Below are 23,419 nucleotides of genomic sequence, written 5' to 3'. Positions count from 1 at the left end.
CTGTAGCTTTGTAGTAAGTTTGGAAATTGGGAAGTGTGGGTCCTCCAACTTTGTTCTTTTTCAAGGTTGTTTTGGCTACTCTGTGTCCTTTGCATTTCCATGTGAATTTTAGGATTCGTTTGTTAATCTCAGATTGAATTTTCCTAGGGATTGCATTGAATCTGTGTATCAATTTAGAGAGTATTGCCTCTTAACAATGTTAAGACTTCTAATCCATGAACAGGCATGCCTTTATCTAAATATGCTTTCATTTTTTTCAGTGACATTTTGCAGTTTTCAGTATATGAATCTTGCACTTATTTTGTTAAACTTAGTTTTTATGCTGTTGTAAACGGAATTGTTTTCTTAATTTCTCTTTTGAGTTATTGATTACCAGTGTATAAAAATACAATTGATTTTTTTGCACATTGATCCTATATCCTGCAGACTTGCTGGACTCACTTATCAGCTCATTTGGTTTTACAATCTCTTCTTAATCTGTATTTCTATCCGTATCAGTCTCCTGAGTTCCAGACCTTTACTTCCAACCACGTCTGGATGTTTCCACTTAGTTGACCTCATAGAGATATCTCTAACTTAATATGTCCAAAATTAAAGTCATCCCCTTCACCCCACTTACAAATACACAAGCCAACCTTTTCCCTTCTGCAGTTTGCGCATCTCAGGTATTATCATTTGCCTGGTTGCCCAAGCCTCTAATACGAGAATCATCTTTGATTCCTCACTGTTTCACCCTGTATAGTCAGTTAGTTCTAACTCCTACGTAGATCTCAATTCTATCCCTCTTATATATTGTCACTATCCTGGCTCAGGTTTTTATCGTTCTTCTCCTAGAATATTTCAATAATTTCCTTACTGGTTTAGCTGTGCTCATTCTTCCAGTGCTTTCCTTGCCCTCAGAGTAATCCAATTATGTCAGTTAAGATCAGAAATTACTCCAGGCCAGGCACAGTAGCCCACGCTATAATCCCAGCACTTTGGAAGGCCAAGACAGGCATTCACTTTAGGCCAGGAGTTCAAGACCAGCCTGGGAAACATAGTGAGACCTCATTCTTTAAAAATTAGCCTGTAGTCCTAGCTACTCCAGAGGCTGAGTCTGGAGGACTGCTTGAGCCCAGGAGGTAGAAGCTGCAGTGAGCTGTGGTGGTTGCACTGACTCCAGCCTGGGTGAGAATGAAATCATGTGTCGTAAAAAAAAAAAAAAAAAACACACACACACACACACACAAGAAATCATTCTAATTTGAATATGGACTAGATATTATGTGAAAAGAATTACTGTTCATTTTCTCTCTCTCTCTCTTTTTTTATTTTATTTTATTTTTTGTTTTTGAGACAAAGTCTCACTCTGTTGCCCAGGCTGCAATGCGGTGGTACAATCTCAGCTCACTTTAACCTCCGCCTCCTGGGTTCACGTCATTCTCCTGCCTCAGCCTCCTGAGTAGCTGGGACTACAGGTGTGTGCCACCACGCCTGGCTAATTTTTGTAATTCTGGTCTCAAACTCCTGGCCTCAGGTGATACACCCACCTCAGCCTCCCAAAGTGTTGGGATTATAGGCATGAGCCACCGTGTCCAGCCACTGTTCATTTTCTTAGGTGTGATAATAGTACTGTGGGAGAATGTTCTTATTCTTAGAAAGTACATCCATCTCCAAAAAAAAAAAAAAAAAAGTATATTCTGAAGTCTTTAGTGTCAAAAGATGTATTCTCTGTAACTTATTTTCAAATTGTTCAAGAAACTGTATGTGTGCGTGCATGTGTGTATGTAGAGAGAGAGAGAGAAAGCAAATAAAACAAAATATTAACAATTGTTGAATTAGGTGGAGGGCATATGGGTTTTTCTGTGTGTAACCTGCTCTTCAAACATATATTTGTTGAATGAATGAATTGTGCTTTTTGCTATGAGTTTTCTTGTTATCCTCAGTTCATGTTGATCCAGGCTTAACTTGGTCAGGTGGATTTCTAGGAATATTCGAAGAATCAGTGCTTAGGCAATAATGCCTATCTTTATTTTATTTTATTTATAAATAGATAATAAATATACATGGTACAAAATTCAAAATGCACAAGAGGTTTCTTAATTTTTGAAGATTGCTTGATTCTGCAACGTATCATTTGCTCTTAAAAGTACTACATAGGGTCGGGCGTGGTTCCTCACGCGTATAATCCCAGCATTTTGGGAGGCCATGGTGGGTGGATCACCCGAGGTCAGGAGTTCGAGACCAGCCTGGTCAACATGGTGAAACCCTGTCTCTACTAAAAATACAAAAATTAGCTGGTCATGGTGGCAGGTGCCTGTAATCCCAGCTACTCGGGAGGCTGAGACAGAAGAATCGCTTGAACCTGGGAGGCAGAGGTTGCAGTGAGGCGAGATCACGCCATTACACTCCAGCCTGGGCAACAAGAGTGAAACTTCGTCTCAAAAAATATATACTATAGAGTGTATTTTTTAAATGCAATTGATATATCCCAACTAATTGAAACCTCCAAATAACTGATAGGCAGATGCACATACTTTGCTACCCTTTATTTTTATTTATTTATTTGAGACAGGGTCTCACTCTGTTGCCCAGGCTGGAGCACAGTGGTGCTATCTCAGCTCACTGCAGCCTCAATTCCTGGGGCTCATGTGATTCTCCCATTTAAGCCTCCGGAGTATCTGTGATTAGAGGTGCACAACACCATGCCCAGCTAACTTCTTGTATTTTTAGTAGAGATGGGGTTTTGCTATATTGCCCAGGCTAGTTGCAAACTCCTGGACCAAGAAATCCACCCACCTGGGCCTCCCAGAGTGCTGGAATTACAGGCATGGGCCACCATACCCATCCCCTTTATTTTATTTTTAATTAACTAGTTTTAATTAAACTAATTTTTATCATAAAAGCAATGGATGTTCTAAGGGGGAATGTAAACTAGGGGTTGGCAAATCATGGCCCATCAGCCAAATCTGGCTTACCACTCTGTTTGTAAACAAAATTTTATTGGAAACACAGCCACACTCATTAATTTATATAATATCCGTGGCTGCTTTCAGGCTACAACAGCAGAACTGAGGAGTTGTGATCAAGACCCTATGGCCACAAAGCATAAAATATTTACTTTCTGGCCCTTTACAGTAAATGTTTTCCAACCACTGAGATAAACTATACAGAAGGGTATACGGTGAAACATAAAATCCCTCTCCCTGAGTCACCCCTCCAAATCCCAATCCCCAGAGGTAAGTACTGCTAATAGTTTTAATCTTTTCCAGAAATAAATATCTGTGTATATACAAATAAACATATATGGATACATACATTCATTTTTACATAAATGAAGATTTCTTTCTAACTTCAACTTGGCATATCCCCATTTTTGTTTGTTTGTTTTTGTTTTTGTTTTGTTTTTGTTTTTGTTTTTGTTTTTGAGACAAGGTCTCACTCTCATGCTGTTGCCCGGGATGGAGTGTAGTTATACAATCTCAGCCCACTACAACTTCCAACTCCTGGGTTCAAGCGATCCTCCTGCCTCAGCCACCCAAGTAGATGGGACCACAGGCGTGTGCCACTACACTTGGCTAATTTTGTAATTATTTGTAGAGATGGGGTTTCACTATGTTGCCTAGGTGAACTGCTGGCTCAAGCCATCCTCCTGCCTTGGCCTCCCAAAGTGCTGGGATTACAGGCATGAGCCACCACACCCAGCCTCAGCATATCCTCTTGAGAATTTCCCATGCTTTTTAAAAATAACTGAAGTACTCTAGTGTCATTAACTGGGTATGATAATCGTACAAAGGGTTTTCCACATGCCTTATGAGCTTTGTAGTTCCAGCATCAGATCCTAGGATCTTGTTTTCCCTGTAGTATCAAGGGAAAATTAGAGTTTAAAAGATAATTTCTGATCATGGTGAGAGTGAGGAAAATAACCAAACCTTACCCACATCTCCTTCATCTAACAGGTTTTGTTTCTAGGAGAAAATTGCAAATAGTCACTTTACTACTCCCCTTCCTCCAGTTTAGTTTCCCTCCATTTCCTCTTTTTCATTGTTAACATAGTAAGCGCTGTTTAAAAATTTTTTTAAATAGACACGAGGGCCTCACTATGTTGCCCAATCTGCTCTCAAACTCCTGGGCTTAAGTGATCGTCCTGCCTTGGCCTCCCTGAGTGCTGGGGTTACAGTTGTGAGCCACTGAGCCCAGCCTAAAAAATCTTTGCCATTACACCATAGTTAGGCACGATGTTTGCATTGGACGAGGTTGAGTGAAATGTGCAGAGGACCTCCCTGTGCATTTCTTTGCAACTCCCTATGAATCTATAATTATTTTAAAATAAAACGGATTTTTAAAATCAGATAATATTTTGCCTTAGATTCAGATTTTCTGTTCTCCATTATCTATGGCACAGAGGCAAATTTCCTTTAAAAGACATTGAGGGGGCCAAGCACAGTGGCTTATCCCTGTAATCCCAGTACTTTGGGAGGCTGAGGCAGGTGGATCACCTGAGGTCAGGAGTTCGAGACCAGCCTGGCCAACATGGCAAAACCCCATCTCTACTAAAAATACAAAAATTAGCCGGGTGTGGTGGCAGGAGCCTGTAATCTCAGCTACTCAAGAAGCTGAGACAGGAGAATCGTTTTGAACCCAGGAGGCAGAGGTTGCAGTGAGCCAAGATCACGCCACTGCACTCTAGCCTGGGCAAGAAGAGTGAAACACCTTCTCAAAAAAAAAAAAGAAAGAAAGAAAAAAAGAAAAGACATTGAGGGGCTGGGCGTGTTGGCTCATGCCTATAATCCCAGCACTTTGGGAAGCCATGGCAAGACGATCACTTGAACCCAGCAGTTCAAGACCACCCTGGGCAACACAGCAAGACCCTGTCTCATTAACTAAAAAGAAAGAAAGAAAAAGAAGTCCAGGCGCAGTGGCTCATGCCTGTAATCCCAGCACTTTGGGAGGCTGAGGCCGTGGTCAGGAGTTCAAGAACAGCCTGGTCAACATGGTGAAACCCCATCTCTACTAAAAATACAAAAAAATTAGTGGGCCTGGTAGCGGGCACCTGTAATCCCAGCTACTCGGGAGGCTTAGGCAGAGAATTTCTTGAACCCAGAAAGTGGAGGTTGCAGTGAGCTGAGATCATGCCACTGCACTCCAGCCAGGGTGACAGAGCGAGATTCTGTCTCAAAAAAAAAAAAAAAAAAAAGAAAGAAAAGAAAAAGGAAAAAAGACGTTGAGAACTGTCCCTGATCTGGCCTGAGCCTAACCTCACCCTTACTTTTTTCTGTACCCCCACACATGCCCTCTGCTGCTTCCATTCCAGACTACCCACAGTTCCTCAAAGCAAAGCCAGTTCCCTGGACAGTGCCTTTGCTTGTACCTTTTCTTCAGCCCTAAATACGTTTTCCAAAATTCCCATCTGAAAAATTTCTATTCTTTCAGTTCTCAAACATCTTTTGCTAATCCCTTCCTTCCCTGTTGTAGAAAAGTAGATTATTTTTTGTGCCATCACAAACCTTCTCAGAAAGTGAAGATTTTCTACCCACCAGATGAGAAAACTGAAGCTCTTTCAGGTGGAATGCAGAGTACATGGCTAGTAATGTACTTGGCTAGTACATGGCTAGTCCTTGGCCTTGGACCACCAGATAGCCAAGTATTGCTAGAAAAATCATGAAAAATGGTAGGTTGATGTCTCCATAAAGAGGGCTGGCTTTAGTTAAGTCCTTAGACTGATTCAAGCTGAGTTCATGACTCCATGCTAACTTCTGGTTCTTGAGAAAAGGAATCATTTCTTATTTAATTCTTACCTTTTGCACTTTTTCTATGTTGAAACATGATTGGGACTCAATAAATGTTTGCTGAATGAATGATCCAAAAAAATGAATAATGTGGATTGAGGAGTTGGTTGGTTCTCCTTTCTCTTATCTTCTGCCACTAGACTTGCCTGAAGTCTCACGTCCTCTCTAAATCTCTTCTGTTTTTTCCCACTTGTACTTGGCCCTAGAACTTCGGATCAAGAGACAAAACTCCTCAGATAGCATCTCAAGCCTCAACAGCATCACTAGCCATTCCAGCATCGGCAGCAGCAAGGATGCTGATGCAAAAAAGAAGAAAAAAAAGAGTTGGGTAGGTAAAGGTTTGGGGGGTGGGCAACTAGGTAGAACCGTGGTGGACCGCCTTCACCTCGGCATAGGGATCAAATCCTTCTGGGATTAACCAAGGTGTAGTCCCGTCTAACACTGAGCCCTAGTGTGATGTCCGCTCAGAGCACGGTCTCCCAAATTCTCCCTTCCCTCAATCATTCCCTACTTGTCCCCAAGGCCACCCCTCTGACCTTTATATATATGTATCTGCTTTCTTTGGACTTTCTTTGGGCTCTCCATTTGGTTAGGCCAGATGTATTTGGCAGCAGAAGGATGATGAGGAAATACTCAGAAGGAAACATCTTATCAGTTCCGTTCCCCCGATTCCCCCACTCCCTTCTATACTATGGAGAGATTTTATGAACAAAGCTGTTCATTCTAGACTCCTGGAGGTCATTTCTTTAATTTTTGGAGATGCTTTGTGGAGCTTTCCAGATTACTTCAAAAGACTCTTTATTATTACCTTTGGTAGGTCCAGAAGTCATTTTTGTGCGTGTGGTGTTTTTCCCTTGCATAATCCTAAACTGACCTTTCTGAAATTCTTCAGGCAGGTCTAGACAGTCTCAGCCCCTCTTGCTGACTGTGGTAAGAAAGCATCCCCAAGTGGACATGTCCTGCTTCTCTGTCCCCTGTTCAGTAAGACACTTCCCCAGACCTTTGTATAATGCAGACAGGTACCAGCTGTGTGAAATGAGTGATTAAGTGTTGATTCTTTTTTTTTTTTCCTTCAAAATGCTGACTCCAAATCCCTATTTTTTTCCAGGTCTATGAGGTAAGAGACCCAGTTCCTATCCCCTTATTTTCTCTTTCCCTTTGCCATACCTTCCCTATTTCCAGAGCAACTCCCTTCCCCTAAAAACAAAAATGAATGACCACTCATAACACTAACTGTAACGACCACCCAGAGTTCCTAACTCACTCCACTGCATGGTCCATCCACAGCTGCCCCATGTGAGGACAGAGGAGTGGTCTGGTTGGGGGCCAAATGGGAAAGTCAAACAAAATTCAAATATATTCCCTACTATCTTCCCCTGTTACAAAATTGGCCTGTTATAAAAAGCAGTTAAATTGAGCTCCTCCTATCCAGAAAAATGAACCTTCTTCTTTTTGGTTCCATAATACCTAGAGACCTAACATGGAAGAGAGTCACTGGATGAAAGTTATCTTGACTACAGTTTCCACAGGCCAGTTCAGCCTAGGTCTTACCCGAAGATTTAGCTCTAGAGTAGGATGAACCAGAGATAGGTGAGGGATAGAGACCAGGAGGGCACACTCAAGTCACCCCAAAGCCTAAAACTGTCTAAGCATTCTTGGAGTTCCCAAAGACATTTCAGGGATGAGAGTATAGTCTAAGATGAACAGAAAATGCATCCAGAATTTCTGTTACAAACCCAGATACCTGAGGTCCACTCTAACCCTACCCCAGCATTGTGCTAGGTGTTGTGAAGGATATGAAAAATAGAATCTATAATTTAAGTCATTAAGGAGCCCGCAGTATTACTGGGGAGACCAAAAAAATTATACATATAAAATTAATAGCAATCCAACTGTGCCACAATGCTTATTCGAGCAGTAAGTGCTAAGGGAGTTCACAGATGACGAGACGGTGATTACAATAGGCAGGGAAGACTTCTCAAAGGAGGTAAAAGTTAAACTGAGATGGAACTGTGATGGGTAGAGAGGAATGTGTTGGGATGCTTTCTACATAGACACTATTCAGAAGAGAAGCAATGGAAGATGGAGAAGGCCAGCTTAGCTAGAGAACTGACTAAGTAGGGTATAGTCAACATAGGAAGAGCCTGATACTTATTTAAATTTGATTTTTTAGATTAACATTTCCCAAAGTGTGTTCCACTGATTGCCAGCCCATTGAGATGCTCCTTAAAATGTGATACCATTGACTGGGCTCGGAGGCTCAGGCCTGTAATCCCAGAACTCTGGGAGGCTGAAGTGGGCGGATCACTTGAGCTCAGGAGTTCAAGATCAGCCTGGGCAACATGGTGAAACCCCGCTTCTACTAAAAATGCAACAATGTACTGGGTATGGTGATGCGTGCCTGTGGTCCCAGCTACTTGGGGGCTGAGGTGGGAGGATAGCTTGAGCCTGGGAGATTAAGTGAGCCAAGATTGCATCACTGCACTCTAACCTGGGTGATAGAGTGAGACCAAGTCTCCAAAGAAAGAAAAAAGTGATACCATCATCAAATAAATTTGAGAAGTACTGCATTTTCTCTCTCTCTTTTTTAATTTTTTTTTTTTTTTTTTTGAGGCAGAGTCTCACTCTGTCACCCAGGCTGGAATGCAATGGTGTGATCTTGGCTTACTGCAACCTCGGCCTCCCGGGTTCAAGCAATTCCCCTGCCTCAGCCTCCCGAATAGCTGGGATTACAGGCATGCACCAACATGACCAGCAAATTTTTGTATTTTTAGTAGAGACGGGGTTTCACCATCTTGGCCAGGCTGGTCTCAAACTCCTGACCTCAGGTGATTTGCCCACCTCCGCCTCCCAAAGTGCAGGAATTACAGGCATGAGCCACTGCGCCCGGCCTAAGTACTGCATTTTCTACATCTGCACAGAAAAAGTTCTGAGATATCCCCTAGCAAATAATCTTGTTTCATTTTGCTTAATCCATTGTTCCCTAAACTCATTTAACCATGGAACCATTAGCCACGTAACACCAAACATCTCCCAACAGTTCTGGCTTTGGGAATACTGAACTACACATATTCTCACTTAGGATCTTATTGATCTTAGGGGCATATGCTCCAGGCAGCTTGTCATAGGATCTCTTTATACACACACACACACACACACATACACACACACACACAGCATCCCATGAGGCAGTGGTATGGAGAAACTTCACTGGATTGAAAATTAGGAAGCCTGAGTTCTAGTCCTAAGTCTTACGTCAATTAGGTAGTTTCAAGCAACTCAACTCTGGCCTTTTCAGGCTCAGTTCTTCATCTCTGCAGAGAACTGAGCTTTATGGTATTTTGAGCCCTGACTGCTCAGTGATAAGAAGTCACCTGGAGCCAGCCAGCTGCACACATACTCACTCATTCATATCTCCACCACAGCCAAGTTGGTCCTCTTTATGTCTTGCCTGGTGGAAACCCCAAGACGCACCACCCACCAGCTCCATCTATCACCTGACGGCCTTCCTATGTTCCAGGAGAGACACTTAGAAAGTGTACCCTCAAATTTTTCCTTCTTTTTTCTCACTGTCCCAAATATCTGGTTTGCCTTTGTCCCCTATAACCTTTGACCCCTCCTTTACTCTCTGCCTCTTGCTGCCATTTCATATTTGTGTCCCTGTGTGTATGTGTGTGTGTATGTGTGTGTGTGTGGTGTGTGGTGTGTGCATGCTGTATGGATGCATGTGGATGGGTATGGGACAGGACCCTGGTTTGCATCTCTAGCTCACATCCCTAACACCCAAGCTCATCAACATCAAGATCAAACAAGCTACGGTCAGATTATAACACCCCAAGTACTCTAAGGAAATGCTGGGAAATAGCCCTTCTTCTAGGACATTGGAAATCATAGAAAATGCTTATGTCTGGCTGTTTTAACCATTTTGTGATGTCCTGGGCACAAGAAATACTAACAGAAGCTTGAGCCCACTGCCTTCTCATGTTCTCCACAGAATCATATTGTCAGTTTCTGGTTGATAGATGACTAGATGAACAGATTCTGGGCTGATGAGCCCTAGTCAGAGGCATCATGAGGTGGCATCTGAGGCCCCCAGTGAGCTAGGTTCTAGACTGAACAGTTATTGTTCTGCTGCAGAAGGTGGGATTGGATCACTGAGCTGTATATATTGTGACCTCTGGGAACTTCTCTCTGTCCCCATCAGGGGCACAGTGACCCTATGAGCAACAGAACACCCAGGAAGTTCCCATAGCCTACAACAGCAGCAAGCTAGAAGATTCTATTCTTTCTCTCAGTCCTAATTTTCTTTCTTTCTTTCTTTTTCTTTCTTTCATTCTTTCGTTCTTTCATTCTTTCTTTCTGTTTTTTGAGATGGAATCTCACTCTGTTGCCAGGCTGGAGTGCAGTGGCTCAATCTCAGCTCACTGCAAGCTCCACCTCCACGGTCCTGATTTCTAGGCAACTCTTCTGTCCATATTCTATGAATCAAGTGAAGTGTTATAGAGGGTGGCTTAATTAAAGTAAATCCCCTGCCTCCAGCTCTCTCTGTCTCAGAAGTCCCAATCCAGTCCTCCCCCATCCCAATAGTGGAGTCCTGATGTCCCTCTACCTGGATCTGCTTTTTTCTAGCTTCGAAGTTCCTTCAACAAAGCGTTCAGTATAAAAAAGGGGCCCAAGTCAGCTTCCTCATACTCGGATATAGAGGAGATTGCTACACCCGACTCCTCGGCTCCCTCATCCCCCAAACTACAGCATGGTTCTACGGAGACTGCTTCACCCTCCATCAAGTCGTCCACCTCATCCTCCGTGGGCACTGATGTCACCGAGTAAGTGCTCTCTGGCTCCCTGCCACCCAGCCTGTTACCAGTGTAAGCTGCGGGCTAGAGTTGACAGGAGGCCATTAGACCTTAGACAAGCAGTACTTATTACTGACCTCTCCCTGGGCATATGAGACCAACATATGGACCTTTCTTCTCATACTGATTGAGTATCTATGGGCAGGAGGAGCCAAGACCACCAACCATGCCTCTTCATATTCTCTAGTAACTCTACTGCTTCTTCATGTAGCTTGGCTTAACTCTTGCTATCTTACAGGGGCCCTGCTCACCCAGCCCCCCACACTAGGCTATTCCATGCAAATGAGGAGGAGGAGCCGGAGAAGAAGGAGGTATCGGAGCTGCGTTCTGAGCTATGGGAGAAGGAAATGAAGCTTACAGACATCCGCTTGGAGGCCCTCAACTCTGCCCACCAACTGGATCAGCTTCGGGAGACCATGCACAACATGCAGGTCAGCGTCTAGGCGGACAGCTGCAGGAAAGGGAAGACCAAGGTTTGCTACTGTCCAATCTGCCACCCTACCCTATCTGTTCTCACCACAGTTGGAGGTGGACCTGCTGAAAGCAGAGAATGACCGGCTGAAGGTAGCCCCAGGCCCCTCATCAGGCTCCACTCCAGGGCAGGTCCCTGGATCATCTGCGTTATCTTCCCCGCGCCGCTCCCTGGGCCTGGCACTCACCCATTCCTTCAGCCCCAGTCTTGCAGACACAGGTACCTGTGCGGGAGAAGAATCTATAAGGGTGAAGGGAAGAAAGGGGCTTATTTCAGTGTTACACCATTGCACTGGCTCTGGTCAGAGAGGTAACAGTGCCCAAGTCAAGCAGATGCCAGTGTCCTGAGACACTGAGTTGTAATGGTCCTTCAAACTTAACTACTTTTGAGCTTAGGACCTCCATTCCTTCTCTGTGGCAAATAGAATTATTTGGAAAGGACAGTGATTGGAAAGTTTAGGAAAGGCTGCAGGTACTCCTAAAACCAGTTGGTTCTTTTCAATCCCCACAGACCTGTCACCCATGGATGGCATCAGTACTTGTGGTCCAAAGGAGGAAGTGACCCTCCGGGTGGTGGTGAGGATGCCCCCGCAGCACATCATCAAAGGGGTAAGGAACTTCAGGGAGAGCCCCGGTGGGAACAAACAAATACTGTTACATTTATCCAAGAAAATCTGGGCCCCGGGTACCTCCAAAACCAAAGAACTCAACTCCTAAGGCCTTTAGGACCCTGGTTCATGTAGTCACCTGCAGTGAAGCTCAAGAGCTTTTCCTTCCTTGGCTTTACAGGACTTGAAGCAGCAGGAATTCTTCCTGGGATGTAGCAAGGTCAGTGGAAAAGTTGACTGGAAGATGCTGGATGAAGCTGTTTTCCAAGTGTTCAAGGTAAAGGGATACCTGCACTCAAAAAGGTTGCTCATCCTCTCATGGGATATATATACTTTTTTAGAGACGGAGTCTCACTCTTGTCACCCAGGCTGGAGGGCAGTAGCGTGATCACAGCTCACTGCAGCCTTGAACTCCTAGGCTTAAGTAATTCTCCTGTCACAGCCTCCTGAGTAGCTGGGATTACAAGCATGTGCCAGCATGCATGGCTTCTCATGGGATATTAAGCTATCCAGGCACTGGGACCCTGGGGACCTTTGAGGCTTTATGGAGAAATGCTGCCTAGGAAAAGCACATGCTCTGCACTTTCTCCATCTACTTCTGTTTCCTCTGATAGACATTCTTTGTTGTAGCTTTTACACCTGTGTTTGTATATTTTCTTCTTGTTCTGCCTGTCTTTTCTGTCAGGACTATATTTCTAAAATGGACCCAGCCTCTACCCTGGGACTAAGCACTGAGTCCATCCACGGCTACAGCATCAGCCACGTGAAACGAGTGTTGGATGCAGAGCCCCCCGAGATGCCTCCTTGCCGTCGAGGTGTCAATAACATATCAGTCTCCCTCAAAGGTCAGTCTTTGTCTCTTGGGGTGAGGTGGTGTGGCATGAAGGCAGGGACAGGATCATCAAATAATCCGTCATGCATTCATTCACCAAGAACTCACTGAGAAGGTATAATATGAAGATGCTTAAGTAATGTGAGATATAAAAAGATGAGTAAGACCCAGTCCTAACTTTGGCTCCCAGGGAGACTTTTGCTAAGTCTAGGATTTTTACTTCGCTCCTCACCCCCAGCTCAGAGCATGTCCCTAAAAAGATTTAAGTTTTCAAAACTGGGGGTTAAGGGACTCTTATGGAACCATGGGGCAAGTGGCTCTGAGTTTCTTCAGGGGGCTCCTAGATGAAGAAAGAAAAGCCCTTTAGGATCCCTTGCTATCCTCAAGACCCTGGTCAAGACTCGTGCTTTCTGGGGTGGGGGTTCAGGTCTGAAGGAGAAATGCGTCGACAGCCTGGTGTTTGAGACGCTGATCCCCAAGCCGATGATGCAGCACTATATAAGCCTCCTGCTGAAGCACCGGCGCCTCGTCCTCTCGGGCCCCAGCGGCACGGGCAAGACCTACCTGACCAATCGCTTGGCCGAGTACCTGGTGGAGCGCTCTGGCCGTGAGGTCACGGAGGGCATCGTCAGCACCTTCAACATGCACCAGCAGTCTTGCAAGGTGGCTACCCCCTGACACCCCCGTCAGCCTTTGTTCATGCCTCAGCCTTCCCCAAGACCTTTCCCCAGCCCCTTCCTGCCTCATTGTTCCCTTTTCCTCACCTCTGCCTTCATCTTTCTTCTCCTCTTCTGTGTTCATTTCCTTCCCTCTCTGTCTATCCCCTTTTCCAGTCTTCTCCTTTCCCTCCCCACAATTTCTTCCAACCTCTTGCCCTTAACTTGTTTCTCCACGCTTTCCCTTGCCTTTGTGGAGAAAGGCTTTTCTCTCCACACTTTTCCTTGCTTTGTGCACCTTCCTCCTCAGTTGGTCATTGATGAAACTGCATCCTCCTCATTTCTACCCCACTCTCTGCCAGCCCCGTCAATCCATCCCTTCTCTTTTGTTCTCTTCCTTCTACTTCTCTTCTCAGTATTACTCTCTGACCTTGGCCTTTCTGGGAAGAAGCACTCAGAATTAAATGGTACATATTGTACCCTCCCCTGCCAAAACCTGATGTCTCTTGAGCACACCCTAATACTATGGACTTGGTTCAAATCTTTGCTCTTACCAGCTGGGGGAGGCATGCCCGTTAACAGTAGTCCATGGTACCTGTGAAAATCCACCTAGGAAATAGCATATGTCCCCGACCTTTGGGGAATTTTGGGGCTGCTGCTTAAGAGGGTTGCTTTAGAGCCTTTGGAACCACTGCTTATCACTGTGGTAATCTGATTCTATAATCAAATTTCCAAGGAACTAAAGGCCCCAGGGGAATCTAGATAGTAAAACTTCTTCAAAATCCTGATTTCCAAGGCTGATCCAGCTGCTTATTCCCAAGTGTGGACCCACAGCCTTCTTTTATTCCAGGATCTGCAACTGTATCTTTCCAACCTGGCCAACCAGATAGACCGGGAAACAGGAATTGGGGATGTGCCCCTGGTGATCCTATTGGATGACCTGAGTGAAGCAGGCTCCATCAGTGAGTTGGTCAATGGGGCCCTCACCTGCAAGTATCATAAATGGTAAGTAAGCTGGGGTCGAGACAAAACTCACCAAAGTGGGAGGAGGGAGAACCCCGTCCAGGACAACCTATGAGTTGTGTGCACGTGGCAGAAAGCAAGTGTGAAGGCAAATCTAAGTGAATCTTTTTCCCCTTTCTCCCTATAGTCCCTATATTATAGGTACCACCAATCAGCCTGTAAAAATGACACCCAACCATGGCTTGCACTTGAGCTTCAGGTAAGAACTCTGGCTCTGGATGAACCTTCTGACCCTATCCAAGAGTCTTCAATCCTGGACTCTGGCCAGAAGACAGTAGATAGGAGAAGGAAAGAGAAGTATCCAGAGCTTTTTGGGCTGGAAAGAGAAAGTAGATGTATTTGTCATGTCAGTTTCAAGGTGGAGGAGGACACTTGAGGAGAGAAAAGGACTGCAAAGCTAAGAGAGAGACAGGTAGGTTGCTCTAAGCAGAATTAGGAAATTCTTTGTCCGCACATGCTGATCTGGGTCAGTGATGTCAGAAGGTTATCTGAAGAGGGCTACCGATTTGAGAATCAGCTCTACCACCCCAGGGCTGCTGCTCTGAGTTCAGATGTCCCCGCTATTACTTGAAAAGAACCGAGTAGGCATTAGTGAGAAGGAGGGACGGACTGGCAGGGGCTGAACCCTGACAATGTCCCCATTGCCACTCTGACCCCACTTTCCCCATCCTTGGTGGCAGGATGTTGACCTTCTCCAACAACGTGGAGCCAGCCAATGGCTTCCTGGTTCGTTACCTGAGGAGGAAGCTGGTAGAGTCAGACAGCGACATCAATGCCAACAAGGAAGAGCTGCTTCGGGTGCTCGACTGGGTACCCAAGCTGTGGTATCATCTCCACACCTTCCTTGAGAAGCACAGCACCTCAGACTTCCTCATCGGTACTGGGGTCCAGCTTCCCCCTGGGGGTCAGGAGGTGGCTTCCCTTTTCCACTGTACCACCTGGAGGGATGCTCCCTTTCCTTCCTGGACTCTTCAGCATGTAAAGGAGCTCCAAGCCTTGTGGCTTCAGACTTAGAACCACTTAACAAGCCTTCCCAACACAGCACCACTTCAATCACCAGAAAGCTAACTCCTCTCCCTAGTTTTTTCCCAAAATTAACAGAAAAAAAGGAGGGCACATATGTAGGAGGGAATTAAACAGCTTTCCTCACTCCCTTATCTCACGTCTACCTTGTGAAGCAGGACTTATGAGATTGCCATCTAGGCAGTCAGCACCCACTAGTCTTGACAACTCTAAATTTCCTTTAATCCTTTGGCTGTCAGACCCCTCTGCCTGGTACTAAGGAGTAAAAGAGGCACAAAACTGGGAAGATCTAGGTTCCCAGCCGTGTTCATGGCCTCATCCTCTTCCCTAGGCCCTTGCTTCTTTCTGTCCTGTCCCATTGGCATTGAAGACTTCCGGACCTGGTTCATTGACCTGTGGAACAACTCTATCATTCCCTATTTACAGGAAGGAGCCAAGGATGGGATCAAGGTGAGCCCTACCCTCTTCAGTCAAACCCCAAGATCAGGCTGTCCTACCTAACAAAGTAGAAATGTTTCTTTAATGTTAGGCACGGGACTACTGGGATTAGTTAGGTTCTCTTTCTACCAGGTGGAGCAAGGCACTAGATAGACTAAGCTGCTTTCCTGCCTCCACCTGCCATTCAGCAAATGGCACAATGACCACTGCCTCTGGGGCCATCTCTCCAGCCCTAGGCCTTCTGGCTCTAAGTCCAATTTAAACCACTCTCTAGGAGTCAGAGCACACAGAAAAATAACTGAGCTAAGAATTAAGTAAAACGCTAATTTAAAAAAAAAAAAAAAAAAAAACCTTAGTTTAGCTACTTACTAACTACTAATTAAGTATGTTATATTGACCAAGTTACTTTTTAAATATCCTCATATGTAATAAAAAAAAAAAAAAAAAAGGAGGTATCACCTTCTGCTCTACCTAAATCACTGGAGTCTTTTGAAGACAAAATGAAATATGTAAAAAGATTTTTAAAAGTTAGAATAAGGAGGCCAGGCACAGTGGCTCACGCCTATAATCCCAGCACTTTGGGAGGCCGAGGCAGGTGGATCACGAGGTCAGGAGATCAAGACCAGCCTGGTGAGACCCTGTCTCTACTAAAAATAGAAAAAATTAGCCAGGCTAATTTTTTTTTTTTGTAGTCCCAGCTACTCGGGAGGCTGAGGCAGGAGAATGGCGTGAACCCAGGAGGTGGAGCTTGCAGTGAGCTGAGATGGTGCCACTGCACTCCAGCCTGGGCAACAGAGCGAGACTCTGTCTCAAAAAAAAAAAGTTAGAATAAGGCCGGGCCCAGTAGCTCTCGCCTGTAATCCCAGCATTTCAGAAGGCTGAGGCAAGAGGACTACTTGAGCCCAGGAGCTTGGGCAACATGGAAGACCCTGTCTCTACAGAAAATTAAAAAAATTAGCCAGGCATGGTGGTGCACACGTGTAGTCCAGCTACTCTGGAGGGTGAGGCCAGAAGATCACTTGAGCCCAGGATATATAGGCTATAGTGAGCCATGTTCTCACCACTATACTCCAGCCTGGGCAACAGAGTGAGACCCTGTCTCAAAAAAAATAACAATTAAAATTAAAAGTTAGAATAAAAACTTAGTGCAAAAGAAACATGTCCTTTTTTTTTTTAAATCACCTCAGTTTTCTTACCTGTAAATTAGAGTATAATGATCACTGAAGTCCATTTCAGCACTAATAAACTATGATGTAATTTTTAGACCCAACTGGTCATATATTATCTGTAAAAGTAATTTGTTATTGAGATAAGTATCTCCCGGTGATATAGTAAATTTCTAAAGATGCTGTCAGACTGATGCCAGAAATCATTATTTCATTTATAAATTATGTTATTTTAAGGAAATGTTGCATTATTATTAATAGCTTTTCAATTTAAAAGCATTTTCACACAGATAACATTTGTTTTCAAGAAAGTAAAAAAAAATTAAGTATTATGACTAAAGTAGAAAAATTTCCTACTTGAAAAATGAAATTGCAGGGTCATAAGATTTGTGCATGTTAAGTTTTAATGCAACCTAGGCATCCATCAGTAGATGAATTGATAAAGAAAATGTGGTATATACACACATGATGGAAAATTATTCAGTTGTAAAAAAGAAGGAAATTCAAAGCCAGGCATGATGATGCATGCCTGTAGTCCCCGCAGCTACTCTGGAAGCTGAGGCGAGAGGATCCCTTGAGACCAGGAGTTAAAGTCTAGCCTAGGCAACATAGCGAGACCTTGTCTCTTAAAAAAAGGTGGGGTGGTTGGGGGATGGGGAAGAAATTCTGTCATTTACAACAACATGGATAAACCTGGAGGACATTAGGTTAAGTGAAATAAGGCAGGCCTAGAAAGACAAATACTGTATGATCTCACTTATACATGGAATCTAATGAAATCAAACTCAGAGCAGCAGAAAGTAGAATGATGGTTACCAGAGGCTGGGCATGGGGTTAGGTGGGTAGTAGTGGTTGAGGAGATGTTAGTCAAAGGATACAAAATTTCAGTTAGACAGGAGGAATAAGTTCAAGAGATATATTGTACAATATGGTGACTATAGTTAATAACAATGTATCATATACTTGAAAATCACTAAGAGAAAAGTTTCTATTTATTTTTTTGAGATGGAATTTCACTCTTATGCCCAGGCTGGAGTGCAATGGCGCGATCTTGGCCCACTGCAAACTTCACCTCCTGGGTTTAAGCGATTCTCCTGCCTCAGCCTTCCAGGTAGCTGGGATTAACAGGTGTGAGCTACCACACCCAGCCTAGAATAGATTTTAAGTGTTCTCACCACACACACAAAAATATGTGAGGTAAAAGCCAGGCGCAGTGGCTCATGCCTGTTAATCCTAGCACTTTGGGAGGCTGAGGCTGGTGGATCATCTGAGGTCAGGAGTTCAAGACCAATCTCACCAACATGATGAAACCCCGTCTCTCCTACATACAAAAAATTAGCCCAGTGTGGTGGCGCATGCCTGTAATCCCAGCTAGTTGGGAGGCTGAAGCAGGAGAATCACTTGAACCCAGGAGGCGGAGATTGCAGTGAGCCAAAATTGAACCATTGCACTCCAGCCTGGGCAACAAGAGCAAAACTCCCTCTGGGAAAAAAATATATGTGAGGTAATACATATGTTAATTAGCTTGATTTAGCCATCCCACAGCAAATACATATTTCATAACATCATGTTATATATCATAAATGCATATAATTTTTGTTGATTAAAAAATAAAATAAATTGAAAAAATAAAAATTAAATATTTTTTAACGTTTTAATACAATCTGCTAAATTGTCCTCCAAAATTATCTTACAATTTATACCAAGTTATTTCCTTGTTTGGAAACTCAGGAAAACTCCACAGAAAGCAGAGCCTCAAGGATTTACATTTGAGGAAGTGCACTTTTTTTTTTTTTTTTTTTTTGAGGCAGTCTTGCTCTGTCATCCAGGCTGGAGTGCAGTGGCTCACTGCAACCTCCACAGGTTCAAGTGATTCTCCTGCCTCAGCCTCCCAAGTCGGTAGAATTATACAGGCACACACTGCCATGCTTGGCTAATTTATTTTTTATTTTTTATTTTTAGTAGAAACAGGGTTTCACCACGTTGTCCAGGCTGGTCTCAAACTTCTGACCTCAAGTGATCTGCCCGCCTTAGCCTCCCTAAGTGCTGGGATTACAGGCATGAGCCACTGTGCCCGGCCAGGAAGCGCACATTTTAAGGAGCATATTTTTTGTAGGAACTACCAAGAGACTGCATGAACAAGCCTCTAATCTGTGAATTCCCCACAGTAATCATATTTTACCTTCTTTCCAGGTCCACGGACAGAAAGCCGCTTGGGAGGACCCAGTAGAATGGGTCCGGGACACACTTCCCTGGCCATCAGCCCAACAGGACCAATCAAAGCTGTACCACCTGCCCCCACCCACCGTGGGCCCTCACAGCATTGCCTCACCTCCTGAAGATAGGACAGTCAAAGATAGCACGCCTAGTTCTCTGGACTCAGATCCTCTGGTGAGTAGAAGCCATTCTAGAGTAAAAATAAGACTATTATAGAACTGAATTATTGACCAGCAGGGTGGCTCACACCTGTAATCCCAGCACTTTGAGAGGCTGAAGTAGGAGGATTGTTTGAGTTCAAAACCAGCCTGGGCAACATAATGAGACCCTGCCTGTATTTCAAAAAAGAAAAAAATAAGTTTAAAAAAACCCTGAATTTTTCACACTTTTCATGCATACACTGATGGGGGCCTGGAGAGTAAAGAGTGAGTACTAGCAAGGCCAGGACCAGGCTGAGGCCAGTGAGGAGCTCTGAATATCAGAATCTGGGGTTATAAAGATCATATGCTTGAGACCTGGCTTAAGCTAAATAATAATGCATCCCAGCAAGATGTATTCTAGCAAAGACCCACGTGTCAGGTAGATCCCATGATGTAGGAATATCAACCAAAGAAGTAGAGCAGTAGTGCACACTAGCACTCTCTCTACTTCTGCTTCTCCTCTGACACTATCCTGAAGACTACTTCAGCTAAATGAGTTCATGTACCAGTTATCATGGAAGCAATCATCATTGCCTTTTCACAAACCACTCTAAACTCTGAGATCTTCATCACTGAGAAACCAAGAATCAGACCCATGATCTAGACTTTTTTTTTATTTTTGGAGACAGAGTCTTGCTCTTTCATCTAGGCTGGAATGCAATGATGATATCAAAGCTCACTGCCACCTCAAACTCCTAGGCTTGTAGGCTCGAGTCATCCTCCCACTTGGGCTTCGGCATCCTGAGTAGCTAGGACTATACTTGTGTGCCACCACGCCTGGCTATCAGGGGAACCTGCCCCCGATAGTCAACGTGTGTTCTTTTCTATTTCCCTAAGCGTCGGCTGGTCTGAGAAATAAAGGTGAAGAGTACAAAAGAGAGAAATTTTAAAGCTGGGTGTCCAGGGGAGACATCACATGTCGGCAGGTTCCGTGATGCCCCCCTTAGCCGTAAAACCAGCAAGTTTTTATTAGCGATTTTCACAAGGGGAGGGAGTGCACGAATAGGGTGTGGGTCACAGAGATCACATGCTTCACAAGGTAATAAAATATCACAAAGCAAATGGAGGCAGAAAGAGAGATCACAGGACCACCAGGCAAAATTAAAATTGCTAATGAAGTTTTGGGCACGCATTGTCATTGATAACATCTCATCAGGACACAGGGTTTGAGAGCAGATGACTGGTCTAACCAAAATTTATTAGGCGGGAATTTCCTCGTCCTAATAAGCCTGGGAGCGCCATGGGAGACTGGGGCTTATTTCATCCCTTTGTCTATGACCGTAAAAGACAGCTGCCCCCAAAGCAGCCATTTTAGAGGCCTACCCTTAGGGGCGCATTCTCTTTCTCAGGGATGTTCCTTGCTGAGAAAAAGAATTCAGCGATATTTCTCCTATTTGCTTTTGAAAGAAGAGAAATATGGCTCTGTTCTGCCCGGCTCACCCGCAGTCAGAGTTTAATCTCCCTTGTTCCCTGAACATTGCTGTTATCCTGTTCTTTTTTCAAGGTGGCCAGATTTCATATTGTTCAAACACACATGCTCTACAAGCAATTTGTGCAATTAACGCAATCATCACAGGGTCCTGAGGCGACATACATCCTCCTCAGCTTATGAAGATAATGGAATTAAGAGATTAAAGACAGGCATAGGAAATCACAAGGGTATTGATTGGGGAAGTGATAAGTGTCCATGAAATCTTCACAATTTATGTTCAGAGATTGCAGTAAAGACAGGCGTAAGAAATTATAAAAGTACTAATTTGGGGAACTAATAAATGTCCATGAAATCTTCACAATTTATATTCTGCCATGGCTTCAGCCAGTCCCTCCATTTGGGGTCCCTGACTTCCCACATCTGGCCGATTTTCTTTTCTTTTCTTTTTTTTTTTTTTTTTGTAGAGACAGGGTCTCTCTTTGTTTTCAAGGCTGATCGCAAACTCCTGGCTTCAAGCTATCCTTCCACCTTGGCCTCCCAAAGTGTTGGGATTTTGTTGTTGTTTCCCTTCTGTGGGCAGGACCCAGAGTCCCAACTCTCATAAATCCATCTTTTTGCCCCTCTTTAGATGGCCATGCTGCTGAAACTTCAAGAAGCTGCCAACTACATTGAGTCTCCAGATCGAGAAACCATCCTGGACCCCAACCTCCAGGCAACACTTTAAGGGTTCGGCAATCACTGTCACCCCCGGACAGCAGAACACTGGCATCAGCTATCTTAGCTCCTCCTCTCCCCTCTCCTCTTTCAGAGCACTGGCTCTCCAGCCCCAGGAGGAGAACAGGAGGGAGGAGGAGATGAAAGAGGAGGGACAGGTTCTTGGTGCTGTACCTTTGAAAACTTCCTAGTAAGGAATGGTGGGGTGGCGTTTGGGAGCTTGTGCCCCCTAAACACATATACTGGCCTCCTCTAATGACTTTGGGGAAAAGATGATTCTGGGTCTTTCCCTTGACTTCTTGTTTCAATTACAAACTCCTGGGCTTTCTGGGGAGGGGTTCAGAAAACATCAAAACACTGCAGCAGTTCCTAAACGATTCTCACAAGCAACCCTGAAAGAGACAGTCATGTGAGGGGGATCTGGGGGAGGCAGGAAGCTCCCCAGATTTTCTCACAGACCCTTCCCAATTCCATCACCACTGCCAACAACTCCTCCCCCAGAGATCTGGCTGGAGCCCAGAAAAAGAAGCATGTGGTTTAAAAAATGTTTAAATCAATCTATAAAAGGTAAAAATGAAAAACAAAAACAAGCAAACAAACAAAAAACAATGGAAAAGATGAAGCTGGAGAGAGAGGAACCAGTTGCCAAGGTAGAAAGACAGCTGCCCGCTCCTGCCCTCTGGATGACATAGGGGACATCAACAAGACGGCTGCCAACCTGAGAAGTCACCAAACCACAAAAATAACCTTACAGCCTTCAGAGAAAGACTACCAGCTCTGTCTTTCTACCCTCTAATTTAACATGCATGAGAGTCAATAAACCCTACTTTTTTATTTTTGTTTTTTATTTTGTTTTCATTTTTTTTATCCCATTTGCCTATTTATTTTTTTTCTTTTCCCTTTTTTTTTTTCTTTTTCTTTTTCCATTTTTCCATTTCCTCACATATCCACGAGATGCTTGGGTTGCTTTTCCAGGGGCTAGTTTGGCTTTTCCAAGTGGGTTTTCTTTGGAGAATCTGATGCCATATAATTGGCATGACACCTGCCATGCCAATATCTTTGGCATCCATGGGGCTTATATGAGACATGAAGCATTGGCTCGAAAGTAGAGGGAGAAGAGGAACCCAGTTCCCTTGACTTCCCTTTTGAGAAAGCACATGTTCTGCTAGGTAGCTCAATTGCCAGCCTCTGTCATGAGAGGGTATAGCCTCATCTTGATAGAAGAGCTACTCTGAGCTTTATCATGGACCAGAGGAAAACCAGGAAATTGAAAACATTCCTCTGTCTTATGGCCAGTTTGGCCTTTCACTGCACTATTCTGATGGTGCCTGACTGAATCAAAATATCCTAGCTGGCTCTTACTATTTTTCACAAGTAAGTATTCACATTTAAGAGACTGAATATCCATGTGAGATCATCCCAATCAGAATATAAGACTCAAGGAGTTTGACTTGGTGGCCAATACCTGCCTTCCAAAGAGATCCTACCTTTGCAGATTTGCTCCTTTCCCATTGCCTCGAAGGTCTGGCAATCCCTGTTCTTTCATTTGACAAGTACTTACTGAGTACTCACTATGTACAAATCATTAGGTTAACACACACACACACACACACACACACACACACACACAAGACTTGGGCCCTTAAGTTTACAGTCCAATAGGAAGTGTTAACCTCCATTAAGCTACACCTCCTTGTTATCTAGACCTTCGGGATCATCTAAGAAATGTAGCTGAAACCCAAGGAGCCAGCTAGAAAGAAGCTTTTGATTAGATGTACAATTTGTTGGGGACAGAAGATCTGGGATCAATTAAGATGGCACCTGAAGGACTGTGGAATCTTGTTTGTCAGGAGTGGGCAAGTCTACTTCCTGCCATTTCTGAAAGCCCCGTGGGACCAGCTTCCTGGCTGAGCTGCCTGGTAGGCTGAAGCTTCAGGACTCTGCAGATCAGGGATATGTGATGAGCACCGGCCTAAGTGTTTGCTCTTCAGATTCCTAAGTAGCACAAGACTTTA

At 44.3% G+C, this 23,419-nt stretch overlaps 1 protein-coding gene across 8 annotated transcripts in view; it reads left to right on the top strand.

Annotated features, from left to right (window-relative positions):
* NAV1 (neuron navigator 1) overlaps nucleotides 1-22,238 on the top strand; it is a 275,710-nt gene extending 253,472 nt beyond the window's left edge. For 4 of the 8 annotated variants that reach the window (XM_031657113.1, XM_031657108.1, XM_031657106.1 and 1 more), the window contains 15 exons: nucleotides 5,975-6,096; nucleotides 6,877-6,885; nucleotides 10,398-10,594; nucleotides 10,863-11,055; nucleotides 11,147-11,315; nucleotides 11,607-11,704; nucleotides 11,885-11,980; nucleotides 12,389-12,548; nucleotides 12,963-13,198; nucleotides 14,042-14,196; nucleotides 14,342-14,413; nucleotides 14,895-15,091; nucleotides 15,569-15,687; nucleotides 19,035-19,232; nucleotides 21,319-22,238. In XM_031657113.1, coding sequence (XP_031512973.1) covers nucleotides 5,975-6,096; nucleotides 6,877-6,885; nucleotides 10,398-10,594; nucleotides 10,863-11,055; nucleotides 11,147-11,315; nucleotides 11,607-11,704; nucleotides 11,885-11,980; nucleotides 12,389-12,548; nucleotides 12,963-13,198; nucleotides 14,042-14,196; nucleotides 14,342-14,413; nucleotides 14,895-15,091; nucleotides 15,569-15,687; nucleotides 19,035-19,232; nucleotides 21,319-21,414 — 2,117 coding nt within the window. In that variant the 3' untranslated portion in view covers nucleotides 21,415-22,238. The remainder of the gene's footprint in view (nucleotides 1-5,974; nucleotides 6,097-6,876; nucleotides 6,886-10,397; nucleotides 10,595-10,862; nucleotides 11,056-11,146; nucleotides 11,316-11,606; nucleotides 11,705-11,884; nucleotides 11,981-12,388; nucleotides 12,549-12,962; nucleotides 13,199-14,041; nucleotides 14,197-14,341; nucleotides 14,414-14,894; nucleotides 15,092-15,568; nucleotides 15,688-19,034; nucleotides 19,233-21,318) is intronic. The other 4 variants (XM_031657110.1, XM_031657107.1, XM_031657105.1 and 1 more) reach the window with 1 other exon arrangement.
* The last annotated feature ends 1,181 nt before the right edge of the window (nucleotides 22,239-23,419 follow it).

This window comes from Papio anubis, chromosome 1, assembly GCF_008728515.1.
Source record: "Papio anubis isolate 15944 chromosome 1, Panubis1.0, whole genome shotgun sequence".
In the NCBI taxonomy this organism is placed as follows: domain Eukaryota; kingdom Metazoa; phylum Chordata; class Mammalia; order Primates; family Cercopithecidae; genus Papio; species Papio anubis.
This window is presented reverse-complemented; position numbering and strand designations above follow the sequence as displayed.